General features: G+C 48.2%; 2 protein-coding genes across 2 annotated transcripts in view; one reads left to right on the forward strand and one right to left on the reverse strand.

Annotated features, from left to right (window-relative positions):
* Positions 1 to 6,923, reverse strand: part of ETFA (electron transfer flavoprotein subunit alpha) — a 35,057-nt gene extending 28,134 nt beyond the window's left edge. Inside the window, exons 1-4 of the mRNA XM_016209570.2 lie at positions 6,829 to 6,923; positions 3,232 to 3,378; positions 934 to 1,015; positions 748 to 830 (exon numbers count right to left, since the gene is read on the reverse strand). Of these exons, the coding sequence (XP_016065056.1) occupies positions 748 to 830; positions 934 to 1,015; positions 3,232 to 3,378; positions 6,829 to 6,867 (351 nt within the window). The 5' untranslated portion in view covers positions 6,868 to 6,923. The remainder of the gene's footprint in view (positions 1 to 747; positions 831 to 933; positions 1,016 to 3,231; positions 3,379 to 6,828) is intronic.
* Positions 6,924 to 18,235: 11,312 nt separating this feature from the next.
* Positions 18,236 to 23,083, forward strand: ISL2 (ISL LIM homeobox 2). Its single transcript, XM_016209568.2, has 6 exons — positions 18,236 to 18,293; positions 19,103 to 19,292; positions 19,383 to 19,642; positions 21,143 to 21,426; positions 21,901 to 22,068; positions 22,436 to 23,083. Exons 1-6 carry the CDS (start codon positions 18,236 to 18,238, stop codon positions 22,550 to 22,552), a joined length of 1,077 nt encoding a protein of 358 aa, XP_016065054.1. The 3' UTR covers positions 22,553 to 23,083.
* Positions 23,084 to 23,432: the final 349 nt, after the last annotated feature.

The following is a 23,432-nucleotide window of genomic DNA, read 5'->3' on the forward strand; positions in this document are numbered from 1 at the left end:
CAGGCTCAATCCCCAGCCCTGGTCGAAGTGGGAAACCAATCGATGTCTCTCCCTCACATTAATGTTTCTATTTCTCTCTCTCTCCCCTTCCACTCTCTGAAAACCAGTGGAAAAATCCACACCTTCCTCGAGCGATGATTAAATATATATATATATTATATATGTATGTATATATGTATGTATATATGTGTGTATATATATATCTCCATCCATCAGTCACCCAAATAAACCATCTCTTAAGATGGGTAACAAATACAAATGACATTCATAGACACAGAGACAGTTCAAGAAGTTCTTAAAGAAAAATAATTCTTTTAAGTAGCCTCCATGACAAAACTTGAAAATCTGGAAGTGGCATTCCAATAAATTGTGACAAAATCTTAAAAGAAAAATTAAAGACCTGGAGATTGTATTTTTATTTACTTTTTAATATTTATTTTTATTGATTTCAGAGAGAGGAAGGGAGAGGGAGCAAGAGAAACATCAATGATGAGAGAATGCCCTGACAGGGAATCGAACCATGACCTCCTGGTTCACATATCGACAATCACTGAGCCATACAGGCCAGGCTGGAGATCGTGTTTTAACAGAAATTATAACAAAATCTTGAAATATATTTTAGCATAACTACCTCATTAATTCAGAAAGCCAAGATCAGCTATCGAAAGTCTGTTGTACAATTTCATCACAATGAAATCTAACCCTTCTGAGTAGTAATGTCAGAGCCCACACTCTCCATCTCCTCACCTTTCCAAAGGCAGACGCTCCTGCACAGATGTGTGTGTAACTGAACTGCTTCTGAGTTGCCAAAACCAATGGTGTCAGTTCCTCTAAGAATCAAAAACATCTGATAAATATATTTCATAATATTTTCATATTCATATATTCAAGAATCATTTAGACATTACATTTTTTTCCACTGGAAAAACTTACCTGGGAGAAGACCTTTGTATGCATCATGCTGAGCCACCAGAACTTTTGCCACACCTTCTACTTTGCAGAGATCTTGTGCCACCTATGATTAAGAGTTTTTAGTTATCCATGTAACAGAAAGATGCAAATAGAGCCACCACTACAAGTATCAACAGAGCATACAATCTTAAAGGGCAACTGTAAGAACTGTTCTTATCAGAAAAAGGGCTACTTAGAAATAAAAAAAATCTATATTCTTTAACATAGAAAACCTATGTCAATTGATCTTACTACAAATTGACCTTAAATAAAAATTTCTGCATTGAAAAGGAAACATACTAATTGATAAACCAAAATCAATAAAGCTCTCTAGTCAAATTAAATTGTACACTGTGCTCTTTATTTTATTCCATGCAACTGCAAGTTCATTATTTTAGAAATAGTGAAAATGAGGCAATGATTAGGTTCTCTTTGTTTCTCACAACAATAACACAGTCAATACATTTCAGACTTCGGGTTTCCTAGGGGTAAAGAACAGAATCCAGCCATACTGGTTTACAGGTCAAGGCACTTTATTTAGCAATAATAATTTCTACTGATATTAAAATTAGTGTATCTGGGCAAGACCAAAATCTTGTATCAGTCCATTCATTGTCAACTACTGAGTTCCTTCCTGCCCACCTATATATATTTATCTATAATGAATTTGTAGATTTTAATTCCTCATTTTTCCTGTGTAGATCAGAATGGGGTTCTGGGAGAGCCTTTTGACCCCTCAGATTTCCTGTATACAAAGGCAATTAGAATTCCCCCTTTTCACTCTCCTTAATTACAGCATGGCTGCCTTCTGCTTTAGCAGAAACATTGCCATAATATTACAGTCTTCTGTCTTCTTGTTTACCTCCATGCTGATTCACTGATGAGTAGGCAAAAAAGGCTGTGTCTCCTGCCCCACTCAAAGGATGGTTAAGGTTGCAACAATATTCACTGAGGAAAGGATGCAGTGCAAAGTATCTCTGCTGAATCAAGTACTCACTGGCAGGCTACTAGCAAAACTATCTTTTTATTACCAGTGAAAGCTTCTTGCACTACACAGAAAAATCACCTGCTGCGTTTGCTGCATAAAACAGTGCACAATTAAAATCTGCCTGGGCTACTAACAGTCTCCTTATACACGCTGATTGCTTTTCTTGAAGAATAGAACGCGACAGGACACTAAAATTATAACTGACCAGATTATTTTTGCTTTGATTTTTCTCAAACTAGTGTAAATAAAATAGCATTTCAAATATTTTAAAAATAATATTAGAATAATTATTTAAAATCACAGCAAATAAACAATCAAACCCAGAACTTGTATATCTGAAAGCCAGGCAACCAAATAAAAGCACAGCCCTATCATCATACACTGTGGTTAGTGTCAAGTATATAAGATTCAGTAGTTAGCACACTTTAGGAAAAGAAATCCACATAATTTAACCCAAAACCTGTGAGAACACATTCTTGTAAGGTATCAATCTTATGTAAGAAATTAGAAGCGACACTGGCATTCTGAGCCTCATTATATCACATGGTCTGCATCAATGCCATTTCAATAATATGGTATTTCAATGCCATTTCATAATAAATTTCCATAGAAAGAAAAGGAAACATGCTGTCTCCAAATTTCTTCCTCTATGGTCCAAGCCCCCAATCACACACTCAGCAAGCCGTGTGTGGTGTGGGAGGGAACTGGAGGCTCAAGGTGCATAAGCTTAATTGAAGCATGATTTCACCTGCACTGTAGTCCAGTGCAACAGACCCTGCAAACCAGGGGGTAAACTTACAAAGCTGTCACTGTCTTATTCCAACAACAGCAAAAACGAGGAACATCTTTTCATACAAACTATCACTTGGAAAGTATAGTACTACTTCTATTTGAGTTCTTACACCAATTAAAAAGTAACACCCATGATACTTTGTCCAGATTTACCACTTTCAGGAATTAAAAGCAATTAGCAAGTATATTCATCAATACAAAAAAGGAATCGGCTATTAACCTCTGAGGGGACTCAAATATTATCATTCTACTTGGTACCTGATGGCACATGATGGTGCCAGTGGAGCTAAATCAAGTATTCTACCTCATTTCAAAAGATAAAATGCTTAGTGAGCAAACTTAGTTTTCCCCCCCACACAGTAATGGTTGTGACATTGGCCATTTAATGAGGATTAGAGCCCAGTTTGGGTTACAGTCCTCACCATAATTCTCTGTTGCCATCTTTCCCTGTCTCTTGATGGAGATTATATTTGCTATGATTGACCTTAAAAATTTCTCACCTTGTCACATTTGGTTCCAGCTATTAAGCAGGACACTTCACCTCCAAGACGTTTGGCTGCAGTGATAGTATTTAATGTAATGGGTGCTACGGTATCGTTTGCATGCTCAGCTATTACCAGGGTACTCTGAAATCGCAGCAATAAGGCCTAAAAAGGGAAAGAAAATGGAAAAGAATCTCATAGAACACATAGTTGTTGGGTTTTTTTACTGACTGCTAAGCATGTGTGCTTTAAAGAAAACTGTACACAATACTCAGTTCTATAAACATGTTTATAAAACACTTGCTCAACAGCAAAACTAGGCTATTGTGTCTATCACTCTATTACCAATATTCATACCTAATAAGAACAAAAAATGCAAATTAGTGTTCCGCTGTTATGAAATTTTAAAAATTATTTCAAAACAATTTTCCCATTAATCTATGTTCAATGAGAAACTCATTATATATAAATTTAAAATCCTTAAGCAGAACATGTTAGTATCAAAGTAGAAAACAAACTACCACCAATTACATTCACTGGTCAAAAAGGAAAAACAGACATCAAAGGCCTCTTTTCCAGCTCAAAAGTTCAATAACCCTAAAATCCTACTTTAAGTAGAAGAGTGGTATAGAATACCACTAAAGATTCAAAAAGTACAGGTCCATTACTGAAAAGGTTTTTAAGCAAAAGTCACTTTGTTATTTTATCTTACGTACCATTCAGGGTTCTCTTTTTTATGGAGAAAAGGAGCCAAAATCTTAAATATTTAAAGATAACTATTGAAATACTTAATAAGGTAACTACCCAGAAAGGAATCCCAATCTCTTCAAAACACTACTTAAGTAAAGATTAATTAATGTAGACTGTGTCTCTATAAATTCTTGGTTCTCAACCTTATCTGGGCCTTCAAAACTACCTGGCAATGTTACTATGATACATTTGTTGGCACTCTCACTTTTCACAGCCACTCTTTCAAATATCCTCTTCTGATATTTCTCAAACTGCCAAAACAGTCTGCTCCCTACTCTGAGAAAAGAGCCTCACTTCCCGCTTCACAATGAAAACTGAAGCCACCATAAAGGACCTGCTTTCCCTTCCTAATATCCAACACAGAAATTCCTGCACTATCACAGTGGAAGCTTTCTAAGCACTTATGTGTACCTAACCAAGAACAGTGCATAGACTTGTTAAATCACTAAAACAGCTACCCTGTCATGCTTTTAAAGAACTTATCTAGAGTACCGACTAGACTGAGTTCCAAAAAGTAAAACATAAAAAGTGTTCATTCTTTCACATACCAGCCACACACCCTTATTTAAGGTGATTGGCCTTTCTGAGATATAGGCATACCTCACTTTTTGCTCTTCACAGATGTTGTGTATGTTTACATATTAAAGGCAAGACCCTCCACGAGCAAAAAGATAACTGGCTTTATTGCTGAACTCTGTAACTGAACTGACAATATTTCTGAGGTCTGCCTGTAGTACACTTCCTGAGGGCTGGGTTTAAAGGGATTACTGTCCTCTCTCCACTCTTTCAGAGACAAACTTCTTGAAAATAATGTCAATATGCACCAACTCTACTGCCTCACCTCTCTTTTTTTCCTTTACTCACAGCAAACTGATTTTCACTTCCACTATGACACTGAACCCAACCTCTCCAAAGTCACCAACAATCATGTTATAGCTAAGTCTAGTGAACACTCTTTGGTCCTTCTCTTATGAACCTCTACAGTTTTTGACATTGCTTTAGCTTTTCATTCTTTTAGGAGCAACCAAGGAGTTCTTGCTGAGACTTTAATTAACTGTATGTAGTAAACTCCTACAGGTGTTAGAAGATTTAAAAAAAAAGCTGGAATATTAACTTCCTACTTTACCATTACAAACATAATCAAAAGCTTAAGTAGTAAGAATAATTTTAACCCACATCCCCCACCATTTTTAAAAAGTGAGGTAAAGAGGGGGTGGGTGTGAGGGTCTTTTTGCTTCTTCACTCAAAAATTTAAAAGCAGGAAAAAAGGATAAAGTCTCTTCAAGTTCTACTGAAAAAGATAAATATATAATTAAAGTCACCTTTCCCTATTTTAACATACATTTTGTAATAAAATATATTACATTTCTGTACTTAAGTAACTTACCTTAACCTCTTTAATAATAAAATATAGTAACTTTTAATCACGAGTAGAAATGTCATATGGCATTGATTATTTTAAAAACAGTCTAATTTACTTCACTTTAAAAACAGACAAGATCCTTAGTAGACACAATGGCAGGAAGCATAATTTTATGTAATTCACCTTATGCAATAAATCTTTTTAAAACCACATCAAAAGTGTCTCTCTTCTTTCAAAAGAAATTAAAATTTGCATGCCACTTACAGAGTTCAATCTCATTCATCAACGCTAAACCATGGACTCTGAAAAATGTCATGTTCCTTCATACTAGTTTCATAGCTTCTGGCAATGAGACACAGTAACAGGGACACTCGAAAGACCTTCAAAAGTGATGCTTCGCTCTCCACATAACATGTTTCTCTGGTATCTTATTAGTCAACAAATGAATTTCAAATGCAAATAAATAAAATAATAATTCAGATAACTATCCCCGCAAGAATGTTAACTAACTGCAAATGACTAAATAGTCCTGAAACTAATAAAAAATAATATTGAATGTAAACTGTAATCGAAAAATAAAAACTTAAAAAGCACATAAAAGTCAGGCTGAGAAAGACAACTATCCCAAAAAAGTTAACCATCTCCAGTAATGTTAGCTCTACAAAATGAGCCCTAAAGTCTCCCCACCACAATTATTTAATTTCACTTATGCCAGATTTCTAACCTGTCCACAAAACTACAGTCCAATTACTGCATAGATAGGTTTTGCTTTTGTTTTGTGAGTCTGGCTCTGATACCTGAAATTTTCCCAAACCCACGACTTGAACTTGTCTAAATCCTTTGAGGAAAAAATTTGCTGGGGGAAAAGAATGAACACGACCTGAAGAAAGTGGGTTTGGACGTTGTGGGGGTAGAAGGGAGGTTCGAGAACATTTTTTGATGGAACAAGGAGTACACCAGAAAAGGGCCTACACATATCTAGAAAGATTGTCAGCTCTGTCTCTGGGTGAGAAAAATCCTATGGTGGATGGAGAGAAAGTAAAATACATCAGGAAAGTTTCTGACCCAAGTTTAGCGATCTCGTTTCTCATTTAACCTACTTGCAAATTAGAAAATCTGCTGTAACCACAATATGAATTGTTCCTTTACCTGTAACTGGCCAATTTCCAATGCTATTGGTCCCACAGCATTAGGACGAAAACATACTTTCTCTCAGTCTTGCTCAAGAAGGAAGAGAGAAATGTGGTAAACTCACTAATAAAAGCATTAAAAACGAACCGGGGCCCCGCGCAGGCCGCCGAAAGCAGCCAAGGGCAGCCCCAGAGCCGTGGGCCCTTGGCCAGGCCGCGCCGAGCCAGCCTGCGCTGGGGCCAGTCAGGTCTGCGGGAGCTGGTGACCTTCGCCGACGCCGTCTCAGGGTCGGCAGCTTGAGAGACCGTCACCGGGCCCGGCCCACTCTACCCGTCCCCTGCCCTCCCCTCCCCTCCCCGCCAGGGTCTCACCGCCCGCTGGAGCCGCCTAGTTGCCACCGCTCGGAACATGGTCTCAGCTCCCGGACGCTTCAGGCCACCTCAGCCTCACAAGCAGCTGTCCTGCCCGCCGGGTTCCACCGCTTCAGCCACTCACTGCAACACTCGCGATACGCGCGAACTCGCGCCGACGCCGCTGGCGAAGAGCGTGAGCTCGCGATTTCTGCCCGACCATTGGGCGGTCGCACAGCCAATAGGAACGGCGAAAAATTGTGGGCGGGGCTTCGAGGTGGGGCCAACTGGAGGCGGTTCTCCACGGCGCTGATGACGTCACTCCCCTGGCTCCGGGCCCCCGGGAGTCACCAGCCCTACACCTGTAGGGTGCTAGACGCATCTTCCAGGGGCGGGCAATGTGAGAAAAGAGCGCATAAGACGTTGCCCTTTGCGTGGCGAACACACAATACAAAATGCAGATGATGTACTATAGCATCGTACACTTGAAACCTATCTAATTTTCTAACCAACGTGACCCCAATAAATTCAATTAAAAAAAAAAGATGTTCCCCTCACCAGACTCTGGAGAAAATATACAAGCAGACATATTCCTACTATGAGAGCAGGAATTCACCGAATGGGTGATCATTTGAGCTGGGTTCAGGGTGAGGAACCTTGTGGGTGCAAACAGGGAAGGATCCTGATGGGAAGGTGCAAGGAAAAGGGAGAAGACTCTGTGCTGCGGGTGAAGAAAGGAGAATGGCTGGAGGCAGGGCTGCAGGTGCGGCTGGAAGAGCAGACTGGGAGAGGTCTTGAATGGGGCCGTAACTTGGGACCCCACCCTAGCCCTCTTCTGTCTCCATCCTGCTATCCCTGGGCAGTTCCACTGACTCCTGCCTGCCAGGCCAAATCTCTCCTGACCTTTTCTCCACAAAATCACCTGCCCCCCAGCAGCTCCTCAGGATGTCCCTAAACACCTCAAACCCACCTTTCCACAACATAAGTCCTCCCATTTATTTTCTTTTTTAAAACACACACACACACACACACACAAACCCACATCATTTGAAAAAAAGCCAGTAATTTAACTGTTAATAATTACAAAGTTCTTGTAATACATCTCGCCCACCAACCTCTATCCACCCCCGTTTCAGGACTCCAGGAATAAGAACTGCTTCCCACCCTGGTTTAACGTGATTAACAACCTTCTTACCTAGAGATATGGCTCAAATCCACCACTTTCCAGAGCTGGGTAACTGTTTGGGGGGCAGTAGTCTGGTTAGAAGAGAGGCCCAGGGATCTGTCTTGAAGCTGCGTTTGCATAGCAAACCCACTTTTCCACTTAGATACTGATGGAGATTGGACCCCAGGGAACTGTTTCTGGGCAGTCTCCCTCTCCACTTCAACATGAGCCATGTAGAAATGGGCCTATATTCTTAAAACCTGCTTCATATTTTCAAGGCTCATCTGTGTTCTCAGGAAGAAATTACTTTGCAACAATATAAAACTTGCTTCATATTTTCAAGGCTCATCAGTGTTCTCAGGAAGAAATTATTTTGCAACAATGTTCTGCCTTTCTAAGTAGAGCACATGCAAAAGGACCAACCTTCTGAGCAATGTCTGCCAATAGGATTTCTTTCTTTGTGCTAAAAAATACCTACAGATGATTTTAATAGTGCCACTTTCAGATTCTCCTTTCAACTTATCTGTTCCTTCCCAAGTGTTGTCATTTTTCTGTTTGAAAATCATGACCGTAAAACCTCGAACATTTATGGGTTATGCAAACAGCTTCCCTTGGTATATTTTTAATAATCTCTGCTCTTATTATTACCAGATGTTGAAATCCCCAATGATAACAGAGTGACAAACTTTAAGGGTAAGATTAGTCGAGCAGGAGAAATGTGATGTTTTTATTCTGAGATAACAGGTGTCTAGCCTGGGTTTGTTTCAAGTTTTTTCTTTCTATTTTTAGCTGAGATGTCTAAGAGAAATTCCTTAATTTCACTGATCCTCTGTGTCTTCATTGGTCAGAGTACTGCTAATGCCTTCCTTATAGGGATTTGGTGACAAATGTGAGAGATTATATGTTGTGTTAGTTATCTATTGCCGTATAACAAATTACCCCCAAATTTAGCAGCTTGAAACAACATTTATTATCTTACACAGTTTCTCAGAGTTAGGAATCATGGTGTGGCTTAGCTGGGTGGTTCTGGCTCAGAGTCTCTCACAAGTTGCAAACTACTGCCCAGAGCTGCAGTCCCTGGAGTCTTAAGTGGGACTGAAGATTAGTTTCCAAGCTCACCCATGTGGCTATTCCTCGCCACAGGGACCTAACCATACGGCTTCCCTCAAAGGCTGTGATGAGCGAGACCAACAAAGAGAGATATAAGCTGCAGCCTTTTATATCCTAAACTCAGTGGTAACATACCATCATGACTGCTATATTCTACTGGTTACACTAACCATTACTGATACAATATGGGAGAGGACTACACAAGAGTGAAAATAACAGAAAGCAGGAAAAATTCAAAGCCATCTTGGAGGCTGGCTGCCACCTAGATATAAAGCACCCAACAGCGACACCTGGACGCCACTAATTGCACAGCCGTTTATTGTACACTTATTATGTGCAGGCCCTCTTCTAGACCCAGGAAGTGTAAAAAATAGACACAGTCCTTGCTCTCAAGGGCTTCCATTCTAGAAGCCCATAGTAGGTACTCAAAAAATATGTTTTCTGCCCTAGCTGGTTTGCTCAGGGGTTAGAGTGTTGGCCCGTGGACTGAAGAGTCCTGGGTTCGGTGCCAGCCAAGGGCACATACCTTGGTTGCAGGCTCGATCCCCAGCCCTGGTCGGGAGGGAGGCAACCACTCAATATGTCTCTCTCATCTCTCTCTCATTCTCTCTCTCTTTCCCACTTCCACTCTCTCTGAAAAGCAATGGAAAAAATATCCTTGGGTGAGGATATATATATATCCTCAGTAAGGAAAACATATATATATATATGTTTTCCTTCGGCAGAGATTAGCAATATTATTTCTTTTTTTAAAAAATATATCTTTATTGATTTCAGAGAGAGGAAAGGAGAGGGAGAGAGATAGAAACATCAATGATGAGAGAATCATTGATCAAGCCCGCAACCCAGGTGTGTGCCCTGACCGGGAATCGAACCCTGATCGCCTGGATCCTAGGTCGACGCTCAACCACTGAGCCACGCCCGGCCGGGCAGCAATATTATTTCTGACATATCTCCTCAGGCAAGGGAAACAAACAAACAAAAGAAATGGGGCGACATCAAACTAAAAAGGTTTTGCACAGCAAAGAAACCACCAACCAAACAAAAAGACAACCTACTGGATGGAAGAAGAGACTTGCAATGATACATACAATAAGGGGTTAATATCCAAAATTTATAAAGAACTCATACAACTCAACACCAAACAACAAAAATCCAAATTAAAAATGGGCAAAGGACCTAAATAGACACTTCTCCAAAGAGGACATACAGATGGACAATAGACATATGAAAAGACGCTCAGTATCACTAATCATCAGAGAAATGCAAATTTAGACCACATGAGATATCACCTCATGCCTGTCAGAATGGCTTCATCAATAAACCAACAAACAAGTGTTGGTGAGGGTGTGGAGAAAAGGGAACCCTCGTGCACTGCTGGTGGTAATGCAGGCTGGTGCGGCCACTATGGAAAACAGTATGGAGGGTCCTCAGAAAATTGAAAATGAAACTGCCTTTTGATCCAGCAATTCCACTTCTGGATATATATCCAAAGAAAGCCAAAACACTAATTTGAAAGACTATATGAACCTCGGTGTTCACTGCAACGTTATTTACAGTAACCAAGGTATGAAGCAACCCAAGTGCCCATCAATAGACGAATAGATAAAAAAGTGGTGGAACATTCATATAATGGAATATTACTAGGCCATAAAAAAGAATGAAGTCTTACTGTTTGTGACAGCATGGATGGACCTAGAAATTGTTATGCTAAGTGAAATAAGCCAGTCAGAGAAAGACAAATACCACATGATTTCACTTATACGTGGAATCTAAGGAACAAAATTAATAAACAACAAAATTGAAACAGAATCATAGATATAGAGAACAGACGGGTGGTTGCCAGAGGGGAGAGGGGTTGGGAGTGAAAAAGAGGAAGGGATTAAGAAGTACTAATTGGTAGTTACAAGATAGTCCTGGGATGTAAAGTACAGCATAGAGAATATAGTCAATAATATTATAATAACTGTGTCTGGTACCAGGAAATATTGGGGCAGGGGGACGCTTTGTAAAGTATATGATTGTCTAATCATTATGCTATACTCCTTAAACTAATACACAATAATATTGAATGTACTCTGTAACTGAAAAATAAAATTTAAAAAAATTTAAAATCTCACTGTTAAAAATATACATATACATATACATATACATATACATATACATATACATATACATGTATATATATGTTTTCTCCCCATGAGAAAGAAACAATTGATAATTTTTTTAAAACTTCATAAAAGAAGACCCTGCTAATCAGAGAAACAGACACAGTCCAAGGAATTCCCACTTGGGAAAGTAGGAGAACCTTCCCAAAACATGACAGTTACAAGTTGGAGCCTTCTTTGCAATTTTTAGTTTAGAGGCTGAGACTTTACCTTAAGGATCTAGCTAAAGTAACTGTCTGTAAGAAAACTAAGCAAATTGATGGTATCTGCATTCATGCAAAGGTAATTCCTTTCCAAAAGCATTCTTTCAGACCGTGGCTGCGTCTACGGGCACACTAACAAACAAGGCTTTGCTGCCCGGCCGGCGTGGCTCAGCGGCTGAGCGTCGACCTGGGATCCAGGCGATCGGGGTTCGATTCCCGGTCAGGGCACATGCCCGGGTTGCGGGCTCGATCAGTGACTCTCTCATCATTGATGTTTCTGTCTCTCTCTCTCCCTCTCCTTTCCTCTCTCTGAAATCAATAAAGATATATTAAAAAACACACAAACAAACCTTTAAAAAGCAAAACAAAAACATATAAGTCTTTGCAGTCCTGGGCTCCTTATCTCTTTGTGAAAGCCACTAAGGTGGGACCTCTATTTGCTGATGACTCATCCACTGTCGATTTGTTGATGTTTAATATAATGTATGCACAATATATAAGGTGACCTTGAGTTTGACATCTTTTACAATGCACTCTGACCTTCTCCTGGTTTGTCCCAATTAGTGACATTTTACTCCCCGGATACTTTACTTGTGTTAAAATATTCATATTTCAGGCTCTTAGAGGAGACATGTATGATTCATGGGATTAATGGCAAAGGAACTTGCCTACATTACCAAATTAACCTTGCATCTCGCTAGCCTTTGTAATGCTGAAGTAAAGCTAGAGATTTATGCATAAATATTGCAGACTTATTCTGAGCTTAATAAAACATGCCTGTCTTCGCAAATACCCACAGACAGAAATGGACACTAGTACTTTCATTGATGCAGGTGCTGGAGGGACATGGACTGAGGTCCCACTGGATGGTTGTCCTTCCCTCTAATGCCCTTGACTAACCTTTTCAGGGCACCAAAGACTGTGATTTGGGAGCTCTTGGCTGAGAGGATCTCTGGTCTCACAGATTTCATGAAAGACACTGTCCTAGAGTCTGCTCCTCCACAAGAAAGGGAAGGGGTGATGTCTGCCTTACCCACTGAGTAGAAAAGGGACTTCAGGTGATGTCCCAGAGGGAGTCCCTAAGAACTAAATCATCACCCGGCCCCCAGGCATCTCCACACTTAACCACACACACCATGAAACTATGATGAGAGCACTGGGGCCAAGCAGACGCTCTGGCCCCTCCATGGTCCCCACGTTTGGGGCTCATTCCTGCCTCCCTGCTTTTCTGCCAGGTGCCTGCTGCTTGGTGCATTCTCATTTTCAAAACTCTACCCCAGTGGCTCCCAATCTTCAGCCCAAGACGAAGTTTTTAGCATTTTGCAGCCAAATGAGAAAACCAAGGGTGATGTAATGAGTTTCTCACTAAGCTTAATGGAAAGGACTCTTTATTCTGAAACTGGGTTTTTCTTTTTTGGTGTTAATATGTTTCCTCTTATATGAGATGATTATAACAGATGGTAGGGGTTTTGGAAGGGGGTGTTGGTGTTTTATTTCCCCCATGTCTCACTTGGCATCATGGAGCAGTGGCAGTCCTATGTGATGTCCTTGCTGTTTTTCTTTTGGCTCCTGAACTCCAAGTCTTACAACCGCTCTCATACAAGACCACTTCACTCTCCAGGTCTTCTCTGGTTAGTCAGGGCTTGCTTTGCCTTTCTTTAAAAATAATATCCGTTTGGGTGCTTTCCCTCTAAAGTCATAGGATAGAGTCACAACAATTGGTAAATTAAAAAAACTTGCAAGGACGAAAATAGAAAACTGTTGTAGCCCCAATTCTCAGAGAAAATAAACTTAGCCTGAGCGATGGCCTTTTCTTCCATTTGTTCGAGTTTATCACTTAAGGTTTTAACAAAAATGGAGCTATTTTGCATAGGCTGTTTGGTTAAGTGGAACTCTGGTTTGTGGGGGATTCTCCTCTGCACATGACTGTCTGAGCCTCACCACGTGCTCTCTTCCGTGGTTCCTGAGCTCTCCTGAGTCTGGGCCCATCTTCCCAACTAGAGTGAAACCCTCATGGGGACCGGCCTATAAGCATCAGGCGGCCTCCCCCAGCAGCGGGGCTCACTCTCCTGCCCCTGGTAATGCTCAGTCAGTACTTGATGAGTCTACCAGCCTTTAATTTCTTTCTCTCCCCTGCTTCTTACAGCTGTGGGCACCAGAATTCAGCTAAGTGAGATTCCTACAACAGCAAGAGGAGTGCTATTATTTTGTTCTGAAGGTCTTTACAAGTGTAAGGCCTGTCTAAAGTGGCTATAAATAATTTATATTGTCCATAACTCAAACTGATCAAAATAGACCTCATCATGGTGATGCGGCAAAATCTGGTACAAGCTGCTTTTCTGCTGCCTCCAAACCAATTACACATTCAGAACAGATGAAACCCCGACTGGATTCCCTCCTGAATTGGATTAAGGGCTCCTCCAAAATCACGCCGATCACAATCTGTGCATGATTAGACATTGGATCATCCCGCTGGACAAGGGCTGACAACCAAGATTCTATTATCTCATTTATTATCTATTTTTGGAATCTGCTGGTAGCTGTAGACTCTAGAAGATGTTTCCCAGTGAAAGAGGACCCTTTGTAGGTTCTTTTGAAAAATGTTGCCTGATGGGCTTTCACTAAAGCCAAGCATTTGGAGTCATTGATAATTCCACTTTGTTTCAAGGTGACAAATAGACAAAATAGGACATGAGCTTGTTGGTCCTCATTTTTATGAAGGAACCCCCCCCCACCACCACCTATTTAGCTTCTTATGAATGTGTGTTGGAAAGAATAAAAAATATCCTTCATTACCTTTAAAAGATTATGACAATAACTTTATGGAGCGGCACCTTCACGTTTGAAGAGATACGATAAAACATTTTCCATCTACGATTAGTAACGGGATGTAACTGGCCCCAAAGCCTGCAAAACCTAAACCCACAACACATCCACACATCTGTGCAGATGGAGGAGCTGCCAGACTACTCAGAACCACTCCCAGGCCTGGCCAGCCAGGCGGGTTCCGCCTTCTGGAAAGACAGGAAAAATGAAAGTTTCCCAGAAGCCACCAGGCGCAGCTCCTTCCTACGGCCCCTCCCCTCCCCAGATCCAGGCCTGGTGGGTTATCCTGGCAGCTCCCTCCACTGTGGGATTTAAAAAGAAACAAAAGCTCCCATAAGTTAAAAAAGAGGGGGTTCATTTTGTCACCCTTGTGTAATGACCCTATTGATCCCCAAGGACAAGAGTGCTATAGAGAGTGGGTTTTGTAACACAGGGTGACTTTGACACATGCCCACTATAAACAAAGCGACAAACAAATGAGTGAGCAAGGCCATTCCCTTCTGGATGGACTCAAGTAGCACAAGTTCATAACTAGTCTCATGGACTAGTGGGTTGCGAGTCTCAGTCCCACCTCTTAGTAGTTGTATGAACTTGTGAAGGTGATTGATTTGTCATTTATGGGGTGCTCAGGGGCAGGGCTGGCATTGTGGGCGTCCAGCCTATGCTTTAAATGAGACCGTCTGCGGTGGTTTAGCCCAGGGCCCTGCCTGAAGCAAGTGCTCAGTGCATGTCGGGGCCCGGGAAGGAGGGAGAGGGGGCCCAGCAGCGCACTGGGACCTGTTTGCTCAAAGGGAGTTGGGTGGGGGGCAGGCAAGAGCACCATGGAGAGAGCAGAGGCTTGGATATCAGGAGGCCTGGAGGCTGACTCTGACTTCCCAAGTTTCTTCCCCTTCCCAGGCCCCAGCTGCTTTCTCTGAAACATGGTGCGACCCACCCCTAATCCAGCTCTCAGAAGCCTCTGGCAGGTAATGATGTGAATGCCCAGGCCCTTTATGACATTTCAGTACAGCATCTCTAACTGCCTTTGGAGAAAAGTGGAGGCCTATGGGCGTGAGGTGGGAGATGGATGGAGCCATGGGCCGGAGAAGAGACCTGGGCCTTCCATCCTCAGGGACTCCAGCAGGAAGAGCCCTGGTCTGGGCCTGGAGACCTGGCTTCTAGCTCCACCTCTGTCACTTACATGCTGGAGAACAAGTCACTGGACCTCCATGTCCTCGCAGCAGCTTCCTTTGTGTGGGATGGGTGTTGTGCCTGTGGCATCCCCTCTGTGATTGTTCCAAAGGCAAAATGGTATAAGGACTCCATAAGCAGACTCTGGAGGCAGAGAGCCTGGTTCAAAGCCTGGCTGCACTAGTCCTGGCAGGTAGCTTAGGCTTAGTTGGTGGGGTGTGGTCCCTCCCAAGGAATGGTTGCCCATCAGATCCTCCCTCTCCCCGCTGGGGGGGGGTGTGTGTGTGAGAGGCAGCTGATCATCCATGTTCTACTCTCCCATCAGTGTTTCTCTCTCTCCCTCTCCCTTCCTTTCTCTCTAAAATTCAATAAAACTATTCTTTAAAAAAATGGCTTTTAAAAAAAATCCTGGCTCCTATGTAACCTATGACAAACTACTTAACCTCTCCAAGCCTCAGTTTCCTCATCTGTGAAACAGGGATAATTCTAACAATAGTAACTCTTTCCTAGAATTGTTGAGGGTGAGCACAGCCATTTGTGTGAAGGTGGCCCCATCAGAGTCCAGTAAATTAGACATTATGGTGCTGATGCTGAGGACCTAAGTTAGGCCCAGCATTCCTCCCCGCATACGTGATTCTGTGAAAAATAGGAGACAAAACATCTCCCTGTAGGTGAAGGTCTGCTGGGTGGGTAAGAACCGCAAGGCGTGCCTTTGTGTGCCTGTGCACGTGTGGGCCTGCAGGAGCTGCCTGGGCCCCAGCACACACAGGTGGGACACACACAGAGGCTCCCAACATGAAGATGCAGCCAGAAGGATAGTTATCACAGTTAACACGGATTACGCACTCACTGTGTGCCGGGCACTGTTCTAAGCCTTGTCCAGAGAATAGTTCGATTCTCACAACAGGAGAATCCCCCATTCTACAGATGAGGAGACTGAGGGACAGAAAAGTAAGATAAGATGCCCGAGGTCACAATGGCCTGGCGCAGACACCCGCGCAGGTGCCCACCTCTGGCTCAACCCCATTTAAAAATTTTTTTACATAGACAAATCCATTCAAAAGCAGCATTCTCCCCACCCCAGTCCTGCTGCAACACATTCAAGATGAGCACTGGTGGCCAAAGACGCAAGGAATGGCCTGTTGGCACAGCGCGGGGACGCTGTGCGGAAGAACTGGACCAGTGAGAAGACGAGGCATTCCCAAGGCGGCGGCGGCGGCGGTGGCCACAAGTCCCGCCGGCCTGAAGCGCGCGGGGCACAGCGCGGACCGCCGGGCGCTCAGCGGCAGTGCGGCGGTTCACCACAGAGCAGAGCTTTTGTGCGCCCCGAGGCCTGGCACCGGCTCTCCGCAAAGCCTCTCCCTGCGCCTTTGGCTGCAGCCATTCCGGGCGCGCAGCCCAGAGCTTGAGGCCAATCAGCCTTGGGTTTTTAGCAGAAGGGCAGAGGGGCCTGCAGAGACCTGGACCCAGTCTGGGATCCGATGGAGACAGTTCAACTGCTAGGCGCTCACCGAGCCCCATCCAAGAGCGCACCAAGTCTTCGCACCCCCTTTTAATGGGAAAACGACAGCCACCACGGGCCAGTCTTTATAACTCACGGGCCTGCCTTCGAACCCTTTCAAACAAAACCCACAGCAATTTCTTTGAAAGAAATAAATGTCTGGACCCTGCAACGAAGTCTCGGGTTTTCTAAGGACGGACCATCCTCAGCACAGTCAGTAAATTAACCCAGCGCACCACAACTGTTTCTTGATTATTTATTTTTAAGTTGGTTTGTGAAATGAAACATAAGAGTTTATAAAAATCGTTTATTCTGGAAGTGGGGAAACACATTCGACTCTAGCTTGTTTGTAGAAGGAGCAGTGCTATTGAGGCGGGTGCGGAAGGATGGGTAGGCTCGGTGTCAAAATACAACCCCCTCGGCCAAAAATACGCAAGTCAAGGCTCGAATCAGGATTCGGGAGCGTCTCTTCGGATTCTGCGGATTCTGCGCTCCGGCGCTCCCCACCCAGTGCTCCGACTTGGAGAAGTTTTCCCCAGGCGGCGGGTGGGTAGTCTGAGAACAGTTTATCCAAAGCCGGTGCTCGGTCCCTAACCTCTGGCTCTCTCTCTCTCTCTCTAAGCCTGGACCCTGAGAACAAAGGCGCACGGGAGGAGAAAGGTGGGCCACTGGAGGGTCCTGGTCCTGTCCAAACAGACCACCCCTTCCCCAGCTCTGGTCCCAAGGGAGTGGATTTTTTATTTTTATTTATGCAAGAGAGCAGTTAAAAGGAGCATTTAAATACCCTCCATTCCCTGGGTATCCATCCCCGCGCTCTGGCGAGCCTGGGAGGCGGCCCCGAAAGTCCGGGAAGCAGCGCAGAGCAGTGGGGGCCGCCGGGCAGCTGCGCGGTGACTCGAGGTCTAGCTGGACACCCGGCCCCAGCCCCCGGAGGCTCCTCGCAGATTTCGGGGAGGGGGCTGCACTCTATTGTTCACTCCGGCCAATCAGGGTCCCCCCTTTCCTTGCAGCCAATCCCACGTCACCCCCGCCTTCCACCCAGCGCGCCCGCCCACCGGCCAAGGGTCCCCATCACCTCCCCCGCACCCCGGTTCTGGGGAGGCTGGTGACGCCGCAGGTCCCGCCCCCGCCCGGCCGGGCGACTGCGTGCTGACGTCATGCTGCGTGCGGGCCGGTGCGGTCGGTCCTGCAAGTCCGCGGGGCCCGAGTTAGTTCGCAAAGAGCCGGCGGGGAGCGCGACCCTCTTCCTCCGCCCGGCGCACACTTGGAGCACGCCTCTGTCTGCATGGTGGATATTATTTTCCATTATCCTTTCCTGGGTGCTATGGGGGATCCTTCCAAGAGTAAGTCCTCTCTGGGTGTGGGTGTGGGTGTGTTTGTGCTTAATGCGCGATATTTCTACTGCAGGAGAATGCTGACCGGATGCTACAAGTGGCTTCTATTTGACAGGACACTGGGCGACGAAAAGCCAAACGAATGCCTTTCTCCTGCAGGACGACTTATCCGTTGGAATCCTGCTGTTTTAATTCATAATTAAGCTCTCTTTCTCAAGCCTGCGGAGGCTGGCCTCAGGCTGTGAAACCTGCTTCTGTTGTGCGCTAAGGCAATTATTAGGTGTGATTTAGGGGTGTGGGGCTCTGGTTTGCGCGCTGGCCTTTCGGCACCTGCAAATAAACACTATGTCTCCAGCTTGAGCGGGGGCATTTAAACCAAGAAATGTCAGCGAGGATGCGAGAAGGCTGCGCAGAAGCCCCTGTGCGGTCGGGGCGGGCGGGCACGGCCGCGGGAGGGAGGTCGGCCGGCGCCCCGCTCGGCGTGGAGCGCCGGGGCCGCAGAGCTGAGACGTCCACTTAGTTTCCTCTCACTCACTACGTTGGCTTTTAGTTACAACGCAAACAGATAAGACGAAGGTGTCCAAGTGAATGTTGTTAAATTTGGGGGGAGGGGCACTAGGAGGGAGGCAAAGCGCCTTTACAAATGCTGATTTTGTTTTTTTTGTTTGTTTTTTTCGTTTCCAATTGTCTGGACCTTTCGAAAAGTCCGCTTCCCTTTCCTGGTCGGAGTAATTCTTGCCCGAGAGCAAGCGGGCCGGGCGGGCCGGGGTGGCCGAGGCGGGTCTGCAACCGCGCCTGACTTGTGCCCTTCCCCGCAGAGAAGCCAGGCACGGCCACGTGCGTGGGCTGCGGGAGTCAGATCCACGATCAGTTCATCCTGCGGGTGTCCCCCGACCTCGAGTGGCACGCCGCCTGCCTCAAGTGCGCCGAGTGCAGCCAGTACCTGGACGAGACGTGCACGTGCTTCGTGAGAGACGGGAAAACCTACTGCAAGCGGGACTACGTCAGGTGAGGCTCGGGGACAGCGACCCGCACCCGAGCGAGCGCCGCCGCCGCCGCAGCCCCACCCCGCACTGACCGCCTGTCCCGTGCCCGCAGGCTGTTCGGCATCAAGTGCGCCAAGTGCCAGGTGGGCTTCAGCAGCAGCGACCTGGTGATGCGGGCGCGCGACAGCGTGTACCACATTGAGTGCTTCCGCTGCTCCGTGTGCAGCCGCCAGCTGCTGCCCGGCGACGAGTTCTCCCTGCGGGAACACGAGCTGCTGTGCCGCGCCGACCACGGCCTCCTGCTCGAGCGAGCGGGGCCCGGCAGCCCGCGGAGCCCCGGCCCGCTCCCCGCGCGTGCCCTGCATCTGCCAGGTGAGCTGCATCCACGCGTGGGTCCCTGCGCAGGGCTGCTGACGCTGGGACGGAAAGTGGTCCCTGGAGTGTTTTTGTGGGACTACAGAACTGCGAGCAGGAACACGGCTGGGTGTTGGGGGGGGGGCATCGGTGTGTTCCAGTGAGCCAGGATGGTGCGTATGAGTGTGCATGTGCGCGGTGGAGGAATTCTGTGGAGAACCGTGTGCCCTCCGTGATCAGGACACATGGGGAACGATACCAGGAACAGGAGCGGGAATGACAACAGGGAGTCTCCAGGAGCGGCTCCCTGGGGATGTAAGGATGAGCCGGGGCCTGGGCGCAGGAGGCCAGGTGGCTCTGAAAACTAGGCTTTGGAGACCAACCACCCAACGAAGAGCAGAGCGGGTGTCTGTGTTTTGTGTTTTGAGGCCCCAGTGTGATGAACAACTTGGCCACAGGCTCATTGGTGGGGAGGGAGTGGGACACGGTGGACTCGGGGATCCCAGGAAACACTCCCGCAGGGGGTGCCGCGTGTCCGGATGGGGCTGAGCGCGCCGTGGGGGTGAGACGCGTGCCGGGCGGGCAGCCACAGACCCCAAGCACCAGCCCCTGGCCCGGGTGTGCCTGCGGGTGCTGTGTGGTCTGGCAAAGCGCCTCCCCTCTCTGGCCCTCCGTTTCCTCCCCTATACGACGAGGAAATCGGGCTGGATGGGCTGTTTGTAAATATTTATCCAAAACTCCCTGGCGGGAAGGGGGTAATACCGTGAATCAGTGAGTAGGAATTCGTGGGTGCTCAGACCGGGTGCGGGCGAGAGTGTGAAGCGGGGTGAAGCCGGTGCCGGTGCCCCGCCGCTCGGATCTCCCTTTTGTTTGTCGAGGGGCCGGGGGAATCGGGGCCTATTTACCCGGGTGGAGTGAACCCAAGGCCTGGCGAGGGCACCGCCGGCGGCCGCTGGGCCTGGAACCCTGGGGCCTTGAGGGAGGAGTCGTGTCCAAGCAGGGTCTGCACGGCCTGGTCCGAGTGGCCCTTGAACCAGGGGGTAGGCCTCTCGAGGGTCCCCGGTGCGGGAGATAAACCCCCAAATTCGAGCAGCGCGGCGCGGCGCTGGGGGTCCTCAGGGGCCCCCTTTCCCTCCCCCTCCAGAGCCTGGGGACAACTCCTTCCTCTGCCTCTGAAACACCCATTTTTCCCGGAGGGCGACGCCCCCCTCCTGTTTTCTGTTAAACTGGCCCCTGCGAGCAACCGGGGTCCAGTAAGTGCGGCAGGCTCGGCTGGCGGCGAGCACTCCCGTGCTCCTGGGAGGTCTCTGCGCTCCGCGGGGGAATGGGGGGTGTCAGGGACTCGGGAAGGCACGGGAAGGGACGTGTGCTGTCCTCCGGGTGGGGCGAACAGAAAGAAAGGGAGACGAATGATATAACGAAATCAGCGCATAGAAGAGAAAGGGAGTCAGGCGGAGGGCTCCGGGGGGGCGGGCGCGGGGCGGGCGGACGTCTTTCTCACGCGTACCCCGTCCGCAGAGTCGGGGTCCGGCCGGCAGCCCGCGATGCGCCCGCACGTGCACAAGCAGGCGGAGAAGACGACCCGCGTGCGCACCGTGCTCAACGAGAAGCAACTGCACACCCTGCGGACCTGCTACGCCGCCAACCCGCGGCCCGACGCGCTCATGAAGGAGCAGCTGGTGGAGATGACCGGCCTCAGCCCGCGGGTGATCCGAGTCTGGTTCCAGAACAAGCGTTGCAAGGACAAGAAGAAATCCATCCTCATGAAGCAGCTGCAGCAGCAGCAGCACAACGACAAGACGGTGAGAGGCCGCGGCCCCAGCGGCGGGTGGGGCCCGCGCGCCCGCCCCGCACCTGCGCGCTTTTCTGGGCAGGCTCTAAGGAGATGGGGGGACGGGACTCTCCGGATGGCCTGTGCTTGTGCCTTCGGAGGAAGGCTCTCCATGGGGTTCAGGGCTCCTTAATTACTGTATCTGAGCTCGGGTCCCCTTGCCCCAAAGGCAGACCTGAGTTGGGATCGCTGGAGCTCGCGTACCTGGCGAGGACCGGGACTCAGGCTCAGCGCTCCCTTGCCCTGTGGTTCCCAGCGCTGCGGCCAGCCCATGGTGGCGGGTTTGCGGGCCCTGGGGTATCCTCGCTGGCGGAGGAGGGCTCCCCCGGTAAGGTCGCAAACAGCTTCAGGCAGCAACTTGTTAGCCAGTGCCCGGGGCCCCAGTCTCAAAGGTGGCCGGAAATTTGAGACCTAAGTCGAGCGCGCCCCACCCCTTGTCCCGAAGAGCCTGCAGGGACTGACCGGGACGCCCCTGGTGGCGGGCAGCCCCATCCGCCACGAGAGCGCCGTGCAGGGCAGCGCGGTCGAGGTGCAGACGTACCAGCCGCCGTGGAAAACGCTCAGCGAGTTCGCGCTGCAGAGTGACCTGGACCAGCCCGCCTTCCAGCAGCTGGTGAGGCCCTGGGCTGCCCGCGCGACCTCAGGGCAACGGCTGGGATTTAGGGATTTAGCCAGGGGAGGGGGGCCTTCCCACGGGTGACCGGCGGGGGCAGCCCTAGGCCATCGGGTGGTTGGTGTTCAGGGAGGGGGGGACTGCAACCACACCCCTACCCATAATTCGCTCTAAGCCAGGTTCCCCTGTATTAATGCGCTCTCGCAGGAGAGGTCCAGGGATTAACCAGCCCGAGTCCCCGCCCTAATACCCCTGCGCGTGCACTTGGGGGCCTGGCCGATGTCTCCGAAGGGCTGGCTCCCAGTTGGAGGCACGTCCCCAAGGGCCCGGACGCGTCCTCACCACCGCTCCTACCTGGTGCCTCCAGGTCTCCTTTTCTGAATCTGGCTCCCTGGGCAACTCCTCTGGCAGCGACGTGACCTCCCTGTCCTCGCAGCTCCCCGACACACCCAACAGCATGGTGCCGAGCCCGGTGGAGACGTGAGGGGACCCTGCAGCCCGCGGACCGCGCATGCTCCCTGCATGAGACTCGCCCTTGCTCAGGCCTTGCCTGCTGAAAGCTCTCGCCTTTGTAATTGTTATTATTGTTATTTAAAGAGAGAGGACAGAGGGAAGCGTCGGGACGGCCAAGAGCGCCGGGGCGCACCTGCTTTCACCAGGCTGGAGAGCCCTGCTCCGAGGACTTGTATTTTCTCAGAACCAGAACTCGGGATTTACTAGCGTTAGCCCTGCCCTCTCCTCTCGCTGAGGCCGCGCTCCCGCGGTTCCCAGGCTCCAGCGGGGAGAGGACGGGACAACCGAGAGGAACAGACCTCAGTGCCCCAAAGCGCATGATTGCCGGAAAATGTAGAAAGGAGACTTACCTTGAAATGTTTTAAATTATCAGTCGACGGAAGACAGAGCGTGTGAGCCTTTGCCGAACAGAACGTAAGTTATTGTTATTTATTGTAAGAACAGCCAGTTCATAGTGGGACGAATATTTTCATCTTAATAAAAAAATAATAACCGGATGCGACGCTGCTGCTCCCGTGTGCTGCCGGCGCCGCGGGGGTCAGGGCCTAGCGCGGTCCTCGCGCCCGCGCCTCGTGCGCCGCTGCCCCGCGTGTCCCAGCGAGGCCGGGCCCGGCGGGGATTGGGCGCCGCGCGGAGGGGGGGCGGGCCCGGCGGGGATTGGACACCGCTCGTGGCCCGGCCCGGCGGGGATTGGACGCGGCGCGGGGGGCGGGGCCGCGTCCGGGCGCTCCCAGGGGCCCCGTCGAGCGGGAGCGCGAGGTGGGCTCGGAGGTGGCGCGCGCCCCCGGCAGCTGCCGCTCGCTTCCCGGGCGACGGTCGCGGGGGCGCGCGCTGCGGTGCGAGCGACCCCG

The sequence above is a fragment of the Miniopterus natalensis genome, chromosome 22, assembly GCF_054644295.1.
Source record: "Miniopterus natalensis isolate mMinNat1 chromosome 22, mMinNat1.hap1, whole genome shotgun sequence".
In the NCBI taxonomy this organism is placed as follows: domain Eukaryota; kingdom Metazoa; phylum Chordata; class Mammalia; order Chiroptera; family Miniopteridae; genus Miniopterus; species Miniopterus natalensis.

Excerpts from the sequence above, each read along its gene's own strand:
- ISL2 (XM_016209568.2), top strand. The coding sequence starts at position 18,236 with ATGGTGGATATTATTTTCCATTATCCTTTCCTGGGTGCTATGGGGGAT. Across the intron at positions 18,294-19,102 it reads TATGGGGGATCCTTCCAAGA|AGAAGCCAGGCACGGCCACG; the intron begins GTAAGTCCTCTC and ends CCTTCCCCGCAG. Across the intron at positions 21,427-21,900 it reads AGCAGCACAACGACAAGACG|AGCCTGCAGGGACTGACCGG; the intron begins GTGAGAGGCCGC and ends CTTGTCCCGAAG.